The 21,456-nt window shown below is 36.8% G+C and overlaps 3 protein-coding genes across 7 annotated transcripts in view; all 3 read right to left on the reverse strand.

The window, feature by feature from the left end:
• Positions 1-10,020, reverse strand: part of LOC110380982 (uncharacterized) — a 32,699-nt gene extending 22,679 nt beyond the window's left edge. The window contains exons 1-17 of the mRNA XM_064034223.1: positions 9,694-10,020; positions 9,433-9,561; positions 9,298-9,363; positions 9,041-9,199; positions 8,581-8,691; positions 8,225-8,329; positions 7,648-7,806; positions 7,338-7,511; positions 6,881-7,015; positions 6,544-6,681; positions 6,153-6,395; positions 5,690-5,827; positions 5,002-5,145; positions 4,597-4,680; positions 4,222-4,317; positions 3,821-3,904; positions 2,905-3,063 (exon numbers count right to left, since the gene is read on the reverse strand). Of these exons, the coding sequence (XP_063890293.1) occupies positions 2,905-3,063; positions 3,821-3,904; positions 4,222-4,317; positions 4,597-4,680; positions 5,002-5,145; positions 5,690-5,827; positions 6,153-6,395; positions 6,544-6,681; positions 6,881-7,015; positions 7,338-7,511; positions 7,648-7,806; positions 8,225-8,329; positions 8,581-8,691; positions 9,041-9,199; positions 9,298-9,363; positions 9,433-9,561; positions 9,694-9,802 (2,233 nt within the window). The 5' untranslated portion in view covers positions 9,803-10,020. The remainder of the gene's footprint in view (positions 1-2,904; positions 3,064-3,820; positions 3,905-4,221; positions 4,318-4,596; positions 4,681-5,001; positions 5,146-5,689; positions 5,828-6,152; positions 6,396-6,543; positions 6,682-6,880; positions 7,016-7,337; positions 7,512-7,647; positions 7,807-8,224; positions 8,330-8,580; positions 8,692-9,040; positions 9,200-9,297; positions 9,364-9,432; positions 9,562-9,693) is intronic.
• Positions 10,021-10,156: 136 nt separating this feature from the next.
• On the reverse strand, positions 10,157-12,701 carry LOC110380974 (uncharacterized). 3 transcript variants are annotated; one of them, XM_021341138.3, is made up of 6 exons: positions 12,656-12,701; positions 12,465-12,548; positions 11,481-11,564; positions 11,088-11,186; positions 10,567-10,995; positions 10,157-10,440 (listed from the first exon to the last, which is right to left on the reverse strand). In XM_021341138.3, the coding sequence occupies exons 2-6, from the start codon at positions 12,496-12,498 to the stop codon at positions 10,304-10,306; spliced, it is 783 nt and encodes a 260-aa protein (XP_021196813.1). In that variant the 5' UTR covers positions 12,499-12,548; positions 12,656-12,701; the 3' UTR covers positions 10,157-10,303. The 3 variants fall into 3 exon arrangements, with proteins under 3 accessions (XP_021196813.1, XP_021196816.1, XP_063890295.1); XM_021341141.3 differs by lacking the exon at positions 12,465-12,548 and having other exon boundaries at positions 12,587-12,693; XM_064034225.1 differs by lacking the exon at positions 12,656-12,701 and having other exon boundaries at positions 12,465-12,602.
• A 1,098-nt stretch (positions 12,702-13,799) lies between these two features.
• On the reverse strand, positions 13,800-17,102 carry LOC110380980 (uncharacterized). 3 transcript variants are annotated; one of them, XM_064034512.1, is made up of 5 exons: positions 16,939-17,102; positions 16,147-16,344; positions 15,613-15,785; positions 14,653-14,688; positions 13,800-13,910 (listed from the first exon to the last, which is right to left on the reverse strand). In XM_064034512.1, the coding sequence occupies exons 1-4, from the start codon at positions 16,979-16,981 to the stop codon at positions 14,665-14,667; spliced, it is 438 nt and encodes a 145-aa protein (XP_063890582.1). In that variant the 5' UTR covers positions 16,982-17,102; the 3' UTR covers positions 13,800-13,910; positions 14,653-14,664. The 3 variants fall into 3 exon arrangements, with proteins under 3 accessions (XP_063890582.1, XP_063890581.1, XP_063890580.1); XM_064034511.1 differs by having other exon boundaries at positions 16,147-16,422; XM_064034510.1 differs by having other exon boundaries at positions 16,147-16,482.
• Between the last annotated feature and the right edge of the window lie 4,354 nt (positions 17,103-21,456).

A 21,456-nucleotide genomic window follows, 5' to 3' on the forward strand; every position in this document is an offset into this window, starting at 1 on the left:
TCAAATGAATTGTTCGGCAAATGATTAATCATTTTTGGCATAATCAGAACATCAGTATTAAATGTATAATCGTCATGAATCGATTTGCACTGAAGGTTAATTTTCCCTTTACATTTGTTTGATAAAGTACCGACGCCAGAGATCGTACCGTCAAAGTGACGTCTGGGTAATCCTAGTCTTTGTGCCGCATTCTCTGTAATCAAGGATATTTGTGAACCCTGGTCGAGAAGCGCTGTCAATTTAATATATTGTCCGTCTTTGCATAACACATGCATTTGAACCGATGGGAGTAATATCTCGTTACTGATGTCCGCTAAGTGATGAACAGTTTGCTGACGCATCTGTTGCTGTTTTCTTGGTGTGAATAGCTTGGTAGAATTTGAGGTCACATCGGGGTTGACGCATGCTTCATGCAATAATGTATTGTGTGCTGCGTTGCATTCTTTACAGCGTTTTGTGGAATTGCAGATATTTTTTTCGTGCACAAATAAACAATTTTGCACACATTATATTTCGAAACTGTTGCCAATTTAACTTCTGGTGACATAGATTCAAATTTGCTGCATTGGTATAACGCATGGTTGGTATTGCACAATACACAATGAAATACGCTAGATGTTCTAGTAAATGCTGTTTTCTTCCCAGGCACATATGATGATTTTTCCTTGTAAGCAAATGATTTAGAATAACCTGGGTTATTCATTGTTGATGTGTTCTTGTCATGTTTCTTTACAGGTTCCAAGGCTGTAAATTTAGCCTCTAAGAATGCAATAGCTTCCTCAAATACTGGTAATTTACGAGGTTCTTTCCTACTTTCCATGTAATCGCTGTATGTGTGCGTGTCAAACTTTTTTATCAGCAGATGAACCAGGATAGGATCCCACGTCGTGGTGTCAATTCCTAAATTATGGATGGCGTGAATGCATTCCATAGTAGTATCATGTAATCTTCTCAACTCGTAAGAATTTTGTTTCTGTATATTAGGTTGATTAAGAAATATTTCAATTTGTTTGGTGAATAAAATTTGCTGATTGTTATATCTGTGGTTGAGAATTTCCCAAGCGGTGTCATAATTTTCGGCTGATACATGTAGATGTTGCACTAAACGTTCAGCTTCTCCCTTTAGTTTACCCTTAAGATGTTGCATCTTCTGAGCCTTTGTTAGTAGCTTATTGTCATGTATACCACCTTTAAACAGGTCGAGAAAGGTAGGCCATTGATTGTAATTTCCCGTGAAGACAGGTACCTCCAACTGTGGGGTAGAATGTTGCAGATGTATAGCGGACGACAGCTTGTTGCTTAATTCCCGTTTACTCTTTTTAAATTTGGTTTCGTACTCAGTATATTCCTTTTCATAGAACATATCTGACCCTTCAACTATGTTGTCAATTTTCCAATGCAGAGTGTCAATGTTATTCCATCTCAATTGCAGGTTACGTAATTCATCTTCTATTTCCCATTTGTTACTCAACTGCTCCATCTCAAGGTTTTGGATATACCGCTTGAACGCCTTAAAATTCGTTTTCTGTTCAATGATTAAAGCATTGAGCTTTTCATCTGGTTGCGTACCTTTGTTTTCCTGTCCGCGGTACGAAGTCAACAAGTGAAGTACTTCTTCATACGTACGCTTAGTGTCATCATAGATGTTCTTGACGAAATATTCACTCGTAATATCATCATATTCGACAAGTTTCTGATGATTCATTTCAAATTCACCCCAAAGATTGTGTAGGGTATTCACTCTCGAGGTTATATACTCTGGAGACTTCCTGCCCGCACCATCTTTTTAAAGTTGATTTTATAGTCTGGATTGTGGAAATAATATCCTTTTGACGAGTATAAAGAGTTTGCGCTTCCATCTCGATTGTCAGGAAAACTTGTCAAATACCGAAGTAAGAAAAACTTGTCAAATACCGAAGTACAAAAAATAAATGGAACGATCTTACTTGAGATTGTCCAGATGAGAAGGAGATACTTATGGCTGAGATGCTCGATCACTCTTCACACCAGCTGGTGCCAGGCCTGAAGTTGCTGTCAGAAATCACCGTTCACAGATGTGAGCTGCGTCAGTCAATAAGAGTCTGCTGTTGACTCAATATGAATGTCACGGCACTGTACTTTAATGTCACGGCACTGCACTTTTACTGTCACTCTCCTGATTTAAATGTCATTTGCCAGGAGCCACGATGTCACTTGTCAATGTTCGTCAAAAACGCGGTTCGCGATGTCTCGAAGGACCAAAATGTACGGGTTGTGTGACCACGATACATAAGATGTCAATCTCGCGATGAGATGATGTCAGCTAATCAGAGGTGGGTGTTGTCAAGAGGAAACGACCTTTATTAGCGAGTGTCTTTAATTCACTGATCATACAAAATTAACATAAAATAAAGTAATATAAAATGTAGGTCGCGCATGAACAATGCTATGCGATGTCATCAAGATTAAATTATGTATATAAAATAAATGTACGTTCGTCCGTACATACTTAGATAGATCAGTTTCGTGTGCCGCGTTTAGTATGAAAACAAGTGAACGTCCGTGCGTCCGACAACAAATGCACTGCAGCCGCACCGACACAAAACGCAATTTGAAAGAATCCTATAGGTGCGTCCTGCGTGGCCAAATCAACGCGAACCCGAATGTGAAGCGATACGAAGCGCCGCGCTGCGCTGCGCTGTCACGTAAGACACTTCTACAGACCGTATCGACGGTACCATCGCATAGCGAATCGCCGCTTAGCATCCAAATCGCTCACACAGAACGCTCCTTAAATTAGCTCAGCAAACAGCCAATGACAGTCGTCTCCGTTGCTAAAACGCTCAACTTTGCCGTCCCAAATTCAAATCGGGGACAATACTGGAAAACTGGAGTTGTAAACCAATAAACTGCTGTGAAACTCACCTTGAAACTGGCAACTTCGAATCGAGTTACAGTTGCACACATCACCGTCATTCCACGCGAAGTTGTCGTTAAGAGTATTACCGCTTACGCTAGAATCCATGTCTTGGAAGTAAGGCGACTGTGTTTTGTCCACCGTTTGTAGGGGTGCAGGTTTTCTTTCTGAACGTGTAGCAAGAAAATAATAAATATGTATAATAAAGAGGTTTTTTTTAGTTTGTTTGGTCCCTAAAGGCTAGAAAATATTGGACCCTATTAGAAATTATTTTACTTTTGGGAAGCTTAACTCTTCCCGAGTGACATAAGCTATATCTAGAAGTAGTAGTTTCCCGGTACAGGCAGTAGGCAGTAGGGGTGAAACCGCGGGAAAATGGCTTGTGTAACATTTAATTGTAAGCTAAAGCATTAAAACATACTAAGACTCCTTTATTGCGACTCTTCCTTTTTGGGCAGTCTTTAAAAAAACACTATTTTTTCATTACACTTTTTAATAAGTCATGGTTTTTGTTACCGGGACATACATTTGGTATGTTAGACTTTTTGGCCTCTGTGTGTATTTGAAAAGAAACATGCGGGCACTTAGGGTGATACCAAAAAGGTTCCGCTCTTATCTTTTAAGTAGTCATACGTATAAATTACTTTTAACGTACATTTGGTACGAAAAGCTAAGTGTGCAAAGATCTGATTTGGGATACAGATGATTGTAAAACTCCTTCGTACACTAGGCCTAAGCAAATACTTGACACCCGAAGATTTTAGTATACGTAGAGTCAAACTGTTTATATAGTTGACATAGTTTTTTTGTGGGTTTTATAAACACCATTTTTGATGTAGATCCAGTAGTAGTAGACGGGATTGGCAAAATTGTAATATAGATTGTTGTTTCGTCAGTATATTAGATAATAAAAAGTATACTTACTTGAATTGTTGTATAAAAAGGGGAACATAGATGGTCCTAGATTCACATGTCTGATTCTGGTGTTGTTACTCATTGTTCCTACAGCTGAAAATTTGAATATACACCATAACATTTTTGCGAACTGTAGATAGAAAACAATAGTGTTTAATTAAACATCTTCAAGGGCAGTGTGGTAAATACTTAAAACATAAAATTTTAGTTTTCTTACTTTTTAAAGTTGAACTAGCTTTCGCTTCCGACTCTTAGCCGGATTGTGATAAAAACTGTCCTATATACTTCTACCGGTTCCAAGCTACCTCTAATTTTCAGTTTAATCGGTCCAGCCGATCACACGTGATGGCGTGATCAATGGATATAGGGATTCATTTTTATATAGATTCTGTTTATTGTTTTAAAATTACCTGAGTCAGTTCTATTAGCAATAGCGTTCCAAGTTTCCATGTTAAACACAGTCCCGATGGCTGCAGATTTTTGCTCTTTCACCGAGCTTCCAATGCCTAAAAGTAAAAGTGTGTCTATTACGCTAAGGAAATAGTAGCCAGGATTTATGAGGGAAAGTAAGTACTCAAACTGCCAGGTTTACTTACTGGGATTAAGGGAAATAGGCCGCGTGTTAAATGTGGTCGTTCCGATAGGTTTTAAAGAGGCTCTGATCGATGTGGGAGAATTACTCGATGCGATTTTCGGTTTTTGGTATGTAATTAATCGAAGTTTTAGGCATGCTTCTATGACTTGCGTTGAAATGGAAAATTTAAGATATATTAAGCAAAAAGTACCTCTTTCATGGTAAACATGAATATTAGTTTGTACATCAGCGTCTTCCCAAACAAGTGATCGTTGTAAATAATGCATCACGCGGACTGGAAAATAAAATAGATTTTCTAATTATATGAACTTTCTACTCCTTTTTATCAAGAACCTTTCCGTCAAGTGCTGCGTGAGTGACAGCTTAAACATTATGTAGAGAAAGTGTATGGTCTAACAATCCTAGGCCTAGACTTTACCAACGCGGTGCCGCGCGGAGATGTCTTTAACCAACCAATTAAATTTCTCCGCACGACGAAAGATGTTTGATTGTTATCATTATTGTATTGGTTGCTCTCTCATTCAATAACATCAGCAAACCTTAAGGCTTGTTACTCTGCTCGATTTGGATTTACTACAACTAATGTTATACTCACATCTCCTGAACTTAGCAGGCGGTCTAGTGTACCTAGACCAGGAGGCCCAGCGTTCTGCTGTCTTCTTCCACACGTGGTTCCATCGGCGTCGGCAAATACGACGGATGGACAGCCTCTGACGCCAAGATCCAAATGTTCTTGGCACTTGAAAAGATAAAATACAATATTATATCTCAGGATGTATATATATTATATTATATCCCATTGTGAAAAAACGGTTTCATTCTAAAAATAGCTCACCTAACTTAAGCCACATGTCATCAAAAAGTATGTAATTTTTTACCCTAAATGCTCGGTACAACGCATTAAAAAAAACATAATCCAAACTGCCTGTCACAGCTGCGAGAAATGCGGTTACCACAAACAAAAATGCAAACGTTTTCATAAAAAATTATGTTTTACTGTGGAATATTTCCCAGAACAGGCATTAATTATTTTCCTTGTCTCTCAATTTCCAGATTTTAATCGTAACTTATTGGGGATTGCAAAGATTCATCCCTGCAGTATTTTTCCTAAGAACTTTTTTGTAAGGTATAACCAAATTCAAATGTACATATAATTGATACAATTTTGAAACGGATTCGGTACTCAGATAGACTGGACTTGAAAAATGACCCCAAACATAGATGGGAAAAGGCTCGGGAGATGATGATGACTAGTGATTGTAGTTAAATTCTCAAGAACTTACAATTGTATCGACTACTCGGAAACCTTTTAAATCCCTGACATTTCTTGCAACGCCCTCGACTGTCGTTGTGGCTGTCATCGTAAAACTTCTTGTAGTACTCATGTCTTAATTGATAGCTGTCATGGTGATGATGATCATCTGCAAAAAGCAAACGTTTGATTTAAGTTGTAACAGTAATCCTAGATTTTAGAATAGTGGTATGATTTCATCGTGTCTTCTGTGTGAATGGTCGATCTGTATAGGTTTCTAATGAAAGTATTTTTATGAAAATTAGGCTTGGGTTTGTTAATGATGATGCTACATACAAAACATTTTTGTTTATAACTAACCAATTTACCAACACATCAAACTACTGCAATCTGTCAAATTTATTTAAAAGATTTTCAACTTTATCTCTAGAGTATAAGATTCAATTTGGAGTAGTTGGATCTGGACAAAAATCTACATAAAGAAAAAGGTGTACCTAAACAGCCATCGCTAGTTTCGCTCCTATATCTACAGGACCAATTAGTGGCCGTGTCATCTGACTTCACAAACGTCATGTTGGCATTAGAATGGAATGGTGGTCGACGCCACTCTTGAGCCGACTGTTCTTCTGCAGCAGTGAAGTCGTCCAAAGCATCCATATTGCCGTCCGTAGATAGATTGTCACGATATTCGATGTCAGTAGCACCTGCACTGCTTGGGGTTTTTGGAGATTCAATTCCTAGAAGTATTTTAATATTGGTTTTAGTTATTCTTCTGCGACGCAAAAAATATGATTGATTACATAGGTATAGTTGGGAAATGACAAGGCAGATAAATAAAAGGCAGATAATGTTTTAGGTAAAAAGTGGTATTTTTTCTTTAGTTACCTTCCATGATTTCAAAATTGGTTGTCTTCTGCAAAATCTCTGATAGACATTCGGTATAAGATGGCACTGGAGCACGGTGTTGGCGAATATCTGTATTTTGGACCACGTGCGAAGGATAATGGTAGCTTTTATCCTCTTCTGAAATATTATAATGTATACTCGTTAATGCTTTTTTCGCGTGAGTAATAATTAAGTGCGCAAATACCTCCAAAACTTTTTTTAAACAACTCAATAAGAAGGAGGTTTGCTATTCGAATCTTTGTATTTTTTTATAAGCAAAGTTGTATCATATTTTGACTGTTCGTCGTTCGGTTTTATTAAGGTGCCCTTAACATACCATTTTTGGATATCCGCGTAGGTTTCAGATCTACGCTATTCTTGGAAACGTTTGTGCCTTCCTCTACTTTCTGCTTAACCTCCGGAGTTTGGCACAGCACCACCGTCTGTTGTTCTTTCAATAATGAACTTGTCGCTGTAATTTATAAATTAGGATCATCTTTAGTATAATATGTGAACTTGCATTGGTATATTTTGGATTCATCCTGGATATTAGGTAATAGTTTTGATAGTCTCATTTCAGTAAGTGGACGGTTGAATGACAACTTTCGATTTCAAATTAGGATTAGGCATTGTAAGATACTTTTTCATTATCTAACCTTACTATTGCAAATGTTAATTTTTGACTCTCGACCAAAATTCAGGCAGTTTTGAAGGATTTACAACGATAAATCAAAATAAAGAAGAAAATTAGAGTACTAGGTAGGAAGGAGACAGTAAAAAAATGTTCAACAAACCCGTGCTGCATTCATTGCTCTGTCCTAACATCGAAGAGGTTTTGCTTGAATCGTACGAATCCAGGCCTATGCAATATGTGTTGTTTGGCTTCACAGGCTGGCTGTCCACTTGCTTACTCACGTACTGTGGTTGTATTGACTTGGGCTGGTTTTTGCTGCTCATAGTTTTATATCCTAAAATATTGAAATAAAAAAGTTACAAGAAGAGAGCAAAGAAGAAGAACAGTATGGCTCTGTAATTGAATACAATTTCAAAAATTTAGGGGAGGTGTACGACGAAAGTTGGTCTATTGGTAAATTGATTTTGTACCTGATTCATTGTCTCTTGTAGGGAATTCCATTTCAGAAGGCATCCACGTGCTGACAGTATCATTAGCAGGTTTGAATCCGTTCATCAAATTATTTTTCCTGTCCAGAACTATAGTGGATCTTTGCAGATCGCTTTGATGGCAGTGTGCAGGAGAAGCCTCTGTTTTGCAGCCGAAAAAAAATTAAATAAATAAATATGTTGTACTATCCTAAGATCATCTTGAATATATATTTTTTTTAATGATGGGAAATCATCAGATGAATCCTCCTGCTGTGGGAGTGTCAGACTCTCACTGTCTAAAACACTTCTTGTTCCTTTGTAAGCCTTTTTTGTTCCATGGCCGCGGTAACTCTCCTGAACATTCCCGCAGCCCCGGCAGGTCTTGGCCCTGCTGGTCCCCGCTGATCTTAAATAATCTCAATTGAAGAATTTTCTGAACCATAGGCCAAGTAATCATTAATGCCCAAACCTGTTTTAATTGTTCTAAGATTTTCATCTTCAGATACTATGACAAAGCCTAAGACAAAGAAAGCTCTTATCAAAATCATCTCGATAGTAAGCTAAAAAGTTTACTAACCAGTGCTGGAGATACAATCGTTGTATTCGTGCCCAACCCCATAACTCGCGGGTCTGGGATTTGATGCTATAGAATTCATTGGGGTGTTCAGTTCCATAAACCAGTCTGAAATGATAAATACGTATAATCACGCTCCACTTAGTAAACGAAATAATCATATGATCTCAGCGGAGAATTAAATACAAAATGTTTTTTTGATGCTTTACCTAACGCTTTTGAGTTAACGGCCGATACGCGCCGTGATATCACTGTAGCAGAAAATCAGACACCAACTTTAAAATTTTTAGCTTTAAACACCATGAATGCTAATTCTAGATAAAATATTTGAAAATAGAGTGATATTTCAAGTTGTTTACCGTTGAGTCGATCACTATCAATCATATTGACTCGTCCATAAATCTGACCTAGCGTTGGTATAGGTCTCGTCGATTGCTTCGAAGCTGGCACGCGCTCTTCGGAGCAAAATTCTGTAAATCAAGCCGAAATGTGGAAGCAATGGGTTTGCTAAATCGAAATTGGGAACATATTTTACGTTTTGGGATTGAAAACTAAGAAAAAAGAAGCTACGAAATAATCAGTTAGCTTCCATGTTCCTAATTACTTATTCATACAGTTGTGGGTAGTAAACGTGCTACAGTTGCGTTATTTTGATCTATCTGATGGCGTCTTGTCCTTTACTATTTCTTTGACTTTTAAATATTCATATACTTCAGAGAAGTTCATGATCATCAGAGTCTTAATTGGTTGCCTCAGACTTCTTAGCTTTATATCTATCAAATCTAATAGTTGCATTCGTATAACTAGTAAACATATTACCTGGGTTAATTAACATATTAACTCTCTGTACATTTTTAGTTTCTGGTATAAACTGGTTATTAGTCGCAGTTGGGTTTTTCATAATACAGTCGTTACTTCCTTTCATTCCATCTTTGATGGATTTACGCCGAGGTATGTGACTTGTTTTTAGGTTTTCGGCTGGAATAAAATGATCCAGATTATTTCTGAGTATATGATTAAATCTAATAAAAATACCTCATTGCTAAATCTACTAATCATTTACTTGTGCTACATACGAATATCCTCTTTTTTCATTTTCACGGTAAAGCCTGTCAATTTACTTGGACCAGGCGGTGAGTCACCTGGAAGATATTTTTGTTAATTATTGAAAGTCAAACTAGTATAATATTTTAATAATATCTCCAACTTGCCTGAATCTTCAATCATTTTGGGAGAGGTATCAGTAGGTTTCAATTTCGATGTCGTTCGAACAATTCTGGGTAATCTACTATTACTCTTTCCTCTCATATGATCTGAATAGTTTGGGTTAGGATGTATAACTGTAAAATATTTGTTATTAGTCTATGATGATTTAGTAACTGAAATTCATATTGTTCATTTACTTACTTCTGTTAACTTGTCACATCTGTTTACTTGAAATACTCGTACATTAGGTAAATACACACACTTACCGGTACAAATTCGTTCTTTAGAGTTATTCCTGCTCATCCTAGTTCTCTGTGAAACGTTGATATATTTGAAAGTTTCCTTCGTACTTTCATTTTGGGTTTGTGCTTCCATTTTGAGCTTAACATCAATGTTGATTGCAATTTTTTTGATAATTTTATATCAACAAGTACTTGAAGATGTCAAGCCTCAAGATAAATCGTTCTTAATAATTCTCTTTGTTGTTGTTTGCTGGTCGATTTGTAGTATCAATATTCCTTATTTCAACAGCATTAGTAAAACCATAAAAATGTTTAGTTTCGTTCACAATTCACTATACAATTTTGGTGCTTGCTTGTTCACTTGCTCAGTATCAAAAACGAGAGTGCTTATCACACAGGTGACTTATATGAAGGTAAAAATTGCCTTTAGTTAAATTGCTTTCTTTCCATCTACATATTTTATTATCACAAAATAAAACCAGATTAGTAATGCTTTGTTTTTGTTTATTTAAATTTTTACAATCAATTTTATGAATATCTAATTATTATTGCATTTCATTTTGACAACGGGAATTTGACACGAGTCGCAAAAGTCAAATAAGTTTTCTTCTAAATGATTATCTATACTTCTTGCTTAATCGTCTCGGTCTTCGCTTTCAGTTTCAAGGTGGAATGTTCTGTCTGAAGCAGCTCTTTTCTCTGCTTGTATTTGTTCTAGTTTCTTTATGAGGTCTTCCTGGACGCTGTCTACTATCTCCTTTAAGTTTTTGGCTGAAACAATAATATGTATGTCAATAATTTAATCATTTTAGGATTCACAGAAAGAAAAAGTAGTTTTTACTATTACAGTATGATTAACTTGATCAACATTTGCAATATCAAATCAAGTAGGCTCACCTGTTTTCTGGTTAAATTCTTCTGCTATCAAAGATATTTTTCTTAACGTGCTAACATGTTTAGCTATCTCTGTAGCGACATCGTGTTCCGTTCCCGTGTTGACTGCTTGGTCTTGCATTGGAATCTTCTTTTTCCTTTCTATAACTGCCATTTTGAGAACTTCGCTGCTGACTAGAGGCATTTTGGGCATTTTGAATGTTCCTGGTTTTTGTACGGCTATTTCTACTTCTTCCATAGAAACGTCATCATTGATCGGTGGAACTGGTGGTGATGGGGGGTTTGGCGGTGGGATGTTTAGTATGTCATTGGGTATTAGTTCTGGTGCGAATGTCTGCAGTGTCTCCATCTTCATGGGTGATGGAATTTTCTGTGGAGATTTTCTCGAAATTTTGACTGGTAAGGCATTTGTGATGCTGTCTATTATTGTTTCTGAAAACAAGTATTGATTTTTGATTATTGTCTGTATACATTAAGATGTTAATTATGTTGCTACATTTATTGTTATTAGCTGTAATACTTACGGACAATATTTCTTGGTGAGTGTTCTTCTTCTTCTTCCTGCTTCTTTTTGGAAGCCAGTTTTCTGGTTAACTCTGCTAAGAACATAGAACAAGTTGGTCCTGTAAATAAATAAAAATATAAGAATCGTGATATATAACTGTTCAATATAGCAATTGATGAGCTTAGAAAGATTTTAATCGAAGGCAGTTCCGATCGCAGTTGTTAGAAATTACATTGGTGGTTGTAGCCAGTAGGGGTATAGTAAGGACGACAAAGAGGTTAGGTAAAATAAATATTCACGTAAAACTGTTGATTGACATGTTGATTTGATCAGATATGAGATACAACCCATATACTAAGTAAAGAGACGTGTGTTTTAGGATCTAAATTTAAATGTTCCAGAATATAATTACCGTCACTTTTGCGTTTCTTCGATGTCTTTGCTTTAGCGGCTGGCTTCTTATTCTTTGATTTGTAGCGAGCAGGCTTTTCCATGGCTGCAAATAGAACTTTATTACCATTCATAATTTGTTTAATAAGTAAATATTTCAGACATATTTCGACATTTTCAGCTTCAGTCGTAACGGTCCCGTTTTCGTCTTTCATTAAATTATTTGCGAGTACAATTTGTATGAGTTGACGTAATATTTCTTAACAATGATATGTGAATTATTCTATTCTTGGAGACAAGACGCAAAATAATTTGATACAACCCACGCTGAGGTAGTTTTAGTAGTGAAGTCTAGTGGAAAACGTCCAAAACATACATACATTATTTTTGTCTTTTTATTCACATTTAGGGAAAGTGTTTCAAACATTCCCAATCGCCAAAAACCGACAAATCAACAGCGGAATTTTCGCTATAACCCCTTTGATTCTCCCAAAAGTCAATATTAAATGATTTCAAATCAAATAAGCTTGATTGCCATAACATTTTCGATGGAACCGCGAGTATTTGCCGATCGAAATACTTTGACGTGCAACCAAAATTGAATGAAGCTTTTCGACTGGAGGGGCACAAATTAATTTCGTTTGGCAAATTACAGGGTTAAGGGTTCTGCTCAAGCTGTAATTAATAAGTCAAGAGTAATTATTGTTGTGTAACGTAAGGAAATTTTAGGAAATAGTACTTGATAATATGTATTTATTGGATATTTAGATGTTGATCCGCTTGATTTCGAAGTAATTATAGATTCCATAATTTATAATCAGTACGCAGAAGGAGACCTTCGTCGAAGTGTCTTTGAGAGGACGGTACTGACAACAAACACTGTTTAGTAATACACGAGATAAGTGGGACAACCCAACAAAGTTAAATTCAAATTTAAACCTTAATTCTATAATAATACGTTCGTTTGATAAATTTTACCTCACCATCATCAAGAACAAGCTCTTACCTGCTATAAAAAGGAATGGTGGTATTCTTAACATACAATTTGCCTTCACATGATGAAAATAGGCCTCAAAACTCTTCAGGTTGACTAAAACAGTTCAAGGTTATAATATAAATCGTACTTACTCGACAAGAAGCCTCGGAAAGTCCCGAAATACGGGACCTCCGGTTATTAAAGAATTGCTATCTACTTACGAATGAAGACACTGAGAATTTTACTCTATCATTGACAAGCGCCATGACAACGACAGCCCGTTTATGGGTTTGTGCAACGAAGGAGGGTGTATAGTTTAAAGTGTGACTGTAAACCTCCTTTGAGTGTAATGCCCTTATGGGTCAACTCACACGAACCGATTTCGACAACGTTTATTTTGTTAAAACCTACACCGTTTATTGAAAATAGAAATGCGTGCTACGACTTAAACTATGTTCTCACTTTTTTCACTGAATGTTTGAATTTGGACTCCGTGATTTCACAGAATCAATCTTAAAATATGCACACTTTATATTTTAGAATATCCTTACTATTTTGAGAAAGCAACTGTGTCTATCTTGCTGTTTGTTGCACTTTTACAAGAAAACAACTGAATTGATATGAAATTTGATACATACATAGAGCTCGAGAAAGGACATACTATAGGCTACTATTATCAGGGTGCAAGAAATAGTCTCCCTGGGACGCGAGTGAAACCGTAGAGAAGTGCTAGTTGCTAAACGTACCATCTGAGTCCAGCTTTACAGTTTAAAAGCTTTGCCATAAAATTATACAAATATCTCTTGTAACGTAGTTCTTGAGAAAACTTCGTACTTTTGCATTTCTTGTAAGAATCGTAATTTCCTTTTGAGTGATCAAAGCCATACTTACTTCGAGAAATCGCGGTTATTTCGAAGAATTTGTGGGACCTCAAGTGATAAGCATTAAAGCGTTCGATCCCAACAAATTCTGTTTTGATGTTCGCCACAGATATCGTCATGTTTTGAAATGGCTTTGAAACACCTATCTCGAGCATCTTGTATTATTTTTTCCTTATTTTTTTTTTGAGGTAAACAGTTTCCCGCAGTTTCAACCACAACCTCAAAGGAATATATTCTATGTAATTCTTTGAGATACAAGTTAAAGTTTTCCATAATAAGAAAAGGCTAGGTAGATGTTTTGCCACTCGCATGTCGAGATAACATAGCACAATTTAACGTGCCTTCCAAAATATGGTGGAACTCCTTGGATTGACACCCTTTTACGGATCTACCACGCCCAGCCCAGCAGAGTAAAACCTAGCCACAGTAGGCTCATCATTGAAATTGTTTCTAAAAGTAGGTACTTATAATGAAAACAGAAGCTGTGGTATTTAAAAATTCGGTTTATTGATTCATTCAAAATAATGTTTTGTACCATTCGAGGTATCTTCTTAAAGTTGCATGACTAGAAGTACTAGATGACTGTACAAATGATCTGAAAGTAAAAAAAAAACGCACGTTGATTGATTTTCAGTTACACAAACCTCTCATCCTCCTCCGAGCCTTTTCCCAATCATGTTGGGGTCGGCTTCCAGTCTAACCGGATTCAGCTGAGTACCAGTGCTTTACAAGAAGCGACTGCCTATCTGACCTCCTCAACCCAGTTACCCGGGCAACCCGATACCCCTTGGTTAGACTGGTGTCAGACTTACTGGCTTCTGACTACCCGTAACGACTGCCAAGGATGTTCACTGACAGCCGGGACCTACAGTTTAACGTGCCATCCGAAACACAGTCAATGGTGTCTAAGATATACTTAGAAAGTACATACAAACTTAGAAAAGTCGCATTGGTACTTGCCTGACCTGGGATCGAACCCGCGCCCTCATACTTGAGGTTGGTCCTTTACCCACTAGGCCACCACGACTCTCCACTAGGCCACCACGACTCTCCACTAGGCCACCACGACTCTCAGTTACACAAACCTGTTCACAAAAATCCTACCAATTGTATAAATATCATATGTATTAAGCTACTTTTTATCTATATAAAAATATTTGCGGAAAAGTAGGTATAGTTCTCTCGCGCCGAGTTATCAATATCTATTTAAAACTGAAATGTATTGAGTCTTCCGCATTACTTCTACTTCATTTAAGAGTAAATACAAACAATTATTTCAAAAATTATCACTTGATTTAGTACCGAAAAATACACAGCTAAAAAGAAATTCAACACACCAGTAAAACGGCTTATTCCTGCGTTGATGTTGGTTTCTGTAAATAAAATAAACACGATTACGTACTTTTGGTCTCAAATCGGGCGTGTGTTTGTATCACACTGTATCTTAGAACACTTAACCAACCGGAGACGGTGTTGTTGCTGTGCCATCCCCACTATCAAAGGTACAAGAACACCACTTATACTCGTATACCCAAGCTAATACAATCTGACAAAATCTTAATTCGTTTTACAACTTTATCCCTAATGTTGAATTGATCGATTGTAATAGCTCGACAGTCGACGTACTGGCGTCCATACCGGAGTGTATCAAGTTTAAGCTTGTGTTTGCTACTTTTGTTGTGTGCGTACGTATCATTACGTTTCCCTGCTTCCCTCCGTATATGGCATATTCATATATTGCATAGAGATCTGTGATCTTGGCGGGCGGTTCCTGTTGGTTTAATGTTCTAAGACCTCTATATTGTGGACTGTTCAGTGTCTCGGAAAAGGTGTGGGAAGGTCGCCCTCGCCCACACATTTCTTTTACTTCATAGCACAGAATGAAACGAATTCTTTAAACCTGTCTGCTTTTCGGAATTTCATTTCAGCCTGATTAGTTGTGAGACTCGTAGAAATGAGACTTGTTTGTATGCAATGGTTATATGTTTTTAATTTCACTGTCTTGTGTTCGTGTGTGTCGTGTCGAGCTTTTTCCTATTGTGGATTCAGATTTCGATTCACATGGAGCTGCTGCTTATCTAACTTTTATAATCAAGTTAGGAACCCTTGAGAATTACTTGAATTTAAGAATTACGAAAGAAGAAGAAGAATTACCTAATTTTTGTTGCCTAAAAATCGCAGGCACTCAATAGATCTGGAGAAATCTTTCAGTATTAGATTATAATCTTTATTCCTGTGCCACATTGTGTATCACTTTTTTATACGGCTTCGTGAAGCAGTTGCCAACTCATACTAACAGTTATAGCCGAGTCTTTCTTCGTAGCTGGTGGAGTGGTTTGCTCTTCTGCAGATGTTGGTGCTGCCACGACAGGAGGAGCTTTAGAGATATCGCTGCTTTCTGAAATATCTTGCAATCGAGGGACTGCAACTGCAGCCACTGTCGGTGCGGTAGCTAGCGGTCCTTGGTTCTCTGTGAAATACGTAACTTTAGGTAAAACAGCAAATGCGTGTTCCAATAGTTTCAAAAGTTCATAATTCTCCACCGAGCCTATAACCAACTATGTTGGCGTTGGCTTCCAGTCTAACCGGTTGCAGCTGAGTACCAGTGTTTTACATGGAGCAACTACCTATCTGACCTCAACCCAGTTACCTGGGCAGCCCAATACCCAAACATAGAACCAGTATACGAGCATCTTCGACTACGATATACTGAAACTTTTGTGCACAGTAACTATCGCTCTAATTGGTAATTTTTTGGGGCTTTTGGGAAGGGCCATCAGTGTGCAGTGCTTGAAGGGTTTCCTTTTTAACAAACGCATTGTTGCACTCACCTGGTATAGCATGATAGCTTTCATGGGCATCATAAAACTCTTCTTTAGCTTCTGCAGCTGTTGGAGGTATAGAACCAGAGTCAGACACAGTGTCAGTGGATTCAGTGGAATGACGCTTATCTTTAGCAGAATTTCCTTTTTTCTTTTTCTTATGCTTCTTCAATTTTGATCCTGTAACGACAGGATTCTCCTCAGGTCCTGGTGATTGATCATCTTTTTTAATGTCGTGTAGTTCGAGAACAATAGGAACTTGTGGTGGATAAAATTCTGATTCATCTGTGGAATACGATGATTCGGATGATGAAGGGGTTAGGTCTAGAAGTTCACCCATATCATCTGAAATTATTCAGTAATATTATTATTTCGAACTCCATCGTTTTGGACCTTTTTATTATTTTTATATATTGATTTGTCAGTAAAAAAATCCGAAATAGCTTAAATTATTATTTAATCGCTGCCTAACAATTTATATCAGTTGAAAGAAACTATTTTTGAACTTCAGTCAATACAATTCAAAAAGGATTATAGTTTTTAACTTCAGTTTGTATATAAATTAAGTATTTATGAGGGTTTGGCTCAGATCACTATCAGCTTCATCTTTACACTTATAAGTTGCTTCCGCAAAAAATACGCAAGTAACTATTGTAAGAAATTCTAAGAAATTATTACAAGCAACTCACGAAGGGGCTTTGTAAATACGTATGTTATATTTCGTATGTATCGTAAATTAATTACGTGAGCAAAACCTAGTATAAAGACGGCCGTGATTTTATGACTGTGTTATATACTTACCACGATCCTCATCCATATTACTTAAAGGTCTGTTATCCACCATACTAGGTTAAGGTTTATTTTCCATATTTTTGATACTCAGTGATTTCGATTTATTTTTAAAGAACTATTTTATTTTTAAATACACATTTTTCGGTATTGGTGTATTCACTTCAACAAATAACAGTGACATAATGTCATTTTGACAGTTATGTTTGATTTAAGAATTGAATATGAAAAAAGTATTTATTAGGTACATTTATTGATAGAGTTCTTATCGCTCTTTGGCATTTTAGGATCTTGTTCTCATTTAAGTTTAGTTACTTAGTTATGACTACATAAGTCTGGGATACATTTTTTTACGACATAGGTAGGTAAAACTGTTTTAATGACAAAATATTCATTGATTTCTTTACGCCTTTTAATGAGAAAATGTATCAAGAAAGTACATAGTTCATATTGTAACAGTAACGTTTGTAGAGGCCATTTTAAACAACTTTTAATTTCGACAAAAATAGTGCTAACTGTTCAATTTCTTAAATCAGGGTTCAATGTCACTTTTGCGAATACCTACAGCTTATAGTGACTCAATATACTGTCATCACAGTTGTTACTTACCAGAAAGCCACTTACTCCTGGTCATAAAACTTAGAGGGGTCAATAACACTACTGATCATAAACGGTGGAAAATGTACCAAAAACCTATCAAAGGACAGTATACGGAGTAAAGAAAGATGAGCGGAGATGCCATAAGGCAGGCACGTTGGGCGCCTTCTGCTAGGTCGAATACGTAAGATGGGCATGAACAAAACGATCAGTTACGAGTCAACTAATGAGGCGTTCTTTGAGACGTCTGTCAACGATTTTTGGCGCTTGCCGCTACCACACAACTCGACTCGCAGCCCGCTTGCCGCAAGCGAGCGGACCTTATGCGTACAGCGCGCCGACGGCATGCTCATTACGCGCCGACTCCGAGTCGGCACTGAAACAACGTCATTGCGTCGTGTTCAATCATAACTGTCTTAAAATAATATTGAGTTTGCGGTGACACCAAGCTTACAACTCGCGGCCGGCGCGCGGACTGCAAGCTTGCACCTTGCGGAAAACGCATAGTTAGCGCGCTGGCAGCTAGCCGTAGTCTAAATTCGAGGCGACGCCGTGCTTCAGCTGTGCTATTGCGGTGCCGGTATAATGTGCCATGACCCTAAGGGTTCTCCCTTACTGTCTTCCGACAGTAATGTTCCCGATCCCTCGCACACCTGCATTTTGGCGCGCTACTCTCTCAGGAGATTTTCTGTTATGGCACCTCCGCTAGTCATTTTGTTCTCCATGTATTTGCCACATCTATGGGCATTTTTTATATAGACGATAAAACGGCTGGTTCGACTTTATACGATGGGATTGACTGACAGTGACCTTTATGTAGGGGAATAAAGTATGGGCTGAAAAGTGATCATATTTTAATATGGTCTTTAAAGTTTATGTAAGGTTTGTTAAATAAGATGGTCTGAGTTATGTGTTGTAAAGTCTCAGGAATTCAGTACGTAGATGAAAATTGCTCGTCATTTAGTTACGGCATAGGATCAGTAGACCAATAATGTATTTTATTTAATCACGTGTTTGTCCAAAATGTTCTTTCATAACCGTTGCAGAATGTGTTTCGTCCCGAGGAAAATCCAATTAATGCTTAGCTTATGTTTTCACACTCATTAAAAAAAATTGAGTAGTTGAAGAATGACCCTTCTTTTTTACAGTTTGTTGATTGCAAGTATAACTAACACCACAGACCCCCATCAATAATTCAATTCTTTAAACTCTTGAGCCGTAGTTTTGACACAAATAAAGCTTAACCGTAGAAGTTGATGTTATCGCAAATTCGTCGTGTCGTGTCGTAAGCGAGATATCGTATCGTGACCGTGTCGTACCGCAGAAACGTTTTACTATCTTACACGGTTTACGATGTTGTAAACAGCCGGTTATATTAAAAGTTTTGTCGTCAACTGTCCTTGTGTTTTCGTTAACTATGTTGTAGTATTTATTTGTTTTTAACTATGTTTGTTTCAAGGTTGAAGGGCTTATTAAAATGTTGTTAGAAATAAAAGGTTTTAGAAGTTAGAAGTTTTTTTAATGAGAGTGTAATTAAAGATGAGAGATAAAAGACAAAATATAAGTCCGCTTGAGGAAGTGCAGTCAATTCTATCAATTTGCTGTAGTAGAACTAAGAGGAAATTTCACGACAGGTTCTTACGTAATCGGTGGCTAGGTTAAACAGTAATTTTCATAAAACCTACCTTTTGTCTACAGTTTCTTTGGGAATCAATTGCTTTAGAAACAAAGGGCTCCAATGAATGTAATACATACATATTACGTCTTAATCACACGTTTATTTTGTTGGAGAAAACAGACAGACCTAAGTACAGTCAGCTCCAAAAGTCGATGAACAGAATCAACATGACAAAACACCTGTTCACAATAAAATGCCATAAGTTATAGTCGCAACTAGGAAACAAAATAGACTGTACACCAGAAACTTACAAAAGTCGTTAAACACGAGTATTTCAAAAGTATCTGTGCACTAGTATTCCTAAAGTCGCTGTACACCATCAATCCAAATGTCGCTGAACATCATTGTATCAAAAGTCACTAAACAGCGGTAAATACAAAATTAGGTTAACAAAGTATATTTTTAATGTTGCCGTGTGTTAATGTACTTTTGGCGCTTATGTTGTTCAGCTACTTTTGGGACAGTACTTGCTTGACCTTAATAATGTATGTTAACACGTTAGTATCTATTTCAATAATTTTAATAATTATTTTGGAAATACACTCTTTTGCAAAAAAAGCGGGCACCTATGCGAAATCTTAGTTTTAAGGACTTTACGTGTATTTCAAAGGGTTTTAATGATTGTAGTATGTTTCTAGCATCAAAAGGGTTAGCCAAGCATGCATGAGAGTGTATTCTAAATTTGAATTTTGTACAATTGCTAAGAAATTGGTTAGACCTTGTTTTGGACTAATTGCTGGCAGAAAGTACGTCGGTGTTTTGAAAAGTTTTTGAAGTGATTTTCAGAAAACTGATAATGCAGTCTTAATTAATGATTAATGTACCTTTTTGTTAGATAAAACATTTTTGAACAACTATGCGTATTTGATAAAATTTTCACCTGCTCTAAATGGGCTATACTGATGATTGATGGCAATGTTAAGAGTTTCGGTATTTTCGTGTAAAGCGTTCTTCTGTTTAGATATTATACCCACGTGTTTTAAAATATCGCTTTTTCATAATTAAACACTATTTAGAGGAGTATCAGTACATTGGACTGCAACAAAACCAATTTAAAGTAAGCAGTGCCGATCACAACTCGTCTCCTTTCGGACGTTAACATTTTTAAAAATCTTGAAATTCTACAAAATACATAAAATAGCACATAAACTGTGAGCAAGAGGTCTTAAGGTCTCGTAATCACTGATTTTCAAACAACCTCGTCTCTTGGGAAACTCCGTAGACCTCCGAAGATCTATGAGTCTGAGCGTTCAAATAGCGTGGTTTCATCCCACTGACATTTATTAAATAAACTTGCCTGCACCGAGATTTTCTACCATCTACAGCACTTTCCTGCTTAAATCGTAACAATAATTGGCTATCTGCTAATTTCTTAAGAAACATACGTTTGGTCAACACTTTTGAATTCTTTTGACTCCCTTTCAGCGAAACCATCGTTTAGTAATCCGATACCTATGGGGTTAAAGAGAGCTTCAACGCGGCAATAATTTGACTTTTTAGATAGCTTAAACCCTCCTCATCATGTTTCATGTGGTTGTGGTTTTAACTTTTATCACAAAATTTGGTATTTTTTAATGTCAAAGTCCGATAGGAGACGAGTTGCGATCGGCACTGCTAACTTTAAATTGGTTTTGTCGCAGCCCAATGTACTGATACTCCTCTAAAAAGTGTTTAATTATGAAAAAGCGATACTTTAAAACACGTGGGTACAATATTCAAACAGTGGAACGCTTTCCACTAAAATACCGAAACTCTTCACATTGCCATCAATCATCATTATAGCCCATTTAGAGCAGGTGAAAATTTTATCAAATACGCATAGTTTTTCAAAAATGTTTTATCTAACAAAAAGGTACATTAATCATTAATTAAAACTGCATTATCAGTTTTCTGAAAATCACTTCAAAAACTTTTCAAAACACCGACGAACTTTCTGCTAGCAATTAGTCCAAAACAAGGTTTAACCAATTTCTTAGCAATTGTACAAAATTCAAATTTAGAATACAGACTCACGCATGCATGGCTAATGATTTGATGCTAGAAACGTACTACAATCATTAAAACCCTTTGAAATACACGTAAAGTCCTTAAAACTAAGATTTCGCATAGGTGCCCGCTTTTTTTTGCAAAAGAATGTATTTCCAAAATAATTATTAAAATTATTGAAATAGATACTAACGTGTTAACATACATTATTAAGGTCAAGCAAGTACTGTCCCAAAAGTAGCTGAACAACATAAGCGCCAAAAGTACAT

The sequence above is a fragment of the Helicoverpa armigera genome, chromosome 4, assembly GCF_030705265.1.
Source record: "Helicoverpa armigera isolate CAAS_96S chromosome 4, ASM3070526v1, whole genome shotgun sequence".
Lineage (NCBI taxonomy): Eukaryota > Metazoa > Arthropoda > Insecta > Lepidoptera > Noctuidae > Helicoverpa > Helicoverpa armigera.

Bases quoted from the DNA above. Each gene is read 5' to 3' on its own strand.
- LOC110380974 (XM_021341138.3), bottom strand. From the start codon at position 12,498: ATGTTAAGAATACCACCATTCCTTTTTATAGCAG. The intron at 11,565-12,464 runs GTAAGAGCTTGT...TTCTATTTGCAG, and splicing joins ACCATTCCTTTTTATAGCAG to CCATGGAAAAGCCTGCTCGC. The intron at 11,187-11,480 runs GTAATTATATTC...ATTTATTTACAG, and splicing joins GAAGAAACGCAAAAGTGACG to GACCAACTTGTTCTATGTTC.
- LOC110380980 (XM_064034510.1), bottom strand. From the start codon at position 16,981: ATGGTGGATAACAGACCTTTAAGTAATATGGATGAGGATCGTG. The intron at 15,786-16,146 runs GTGAGTGCAACA...CGTATTTCACAG, and splicing joins AAGCTATCATGCTATACCAG to AGAACCAAGGACCGCTAGCT. The intron at 14,689-15,612 runs GTTAGTATGAGT...TTTTATTTACAG, and splicing joins AGAAAGACTCGGCTATAACT to AAACCAACATCAACGCAGGA.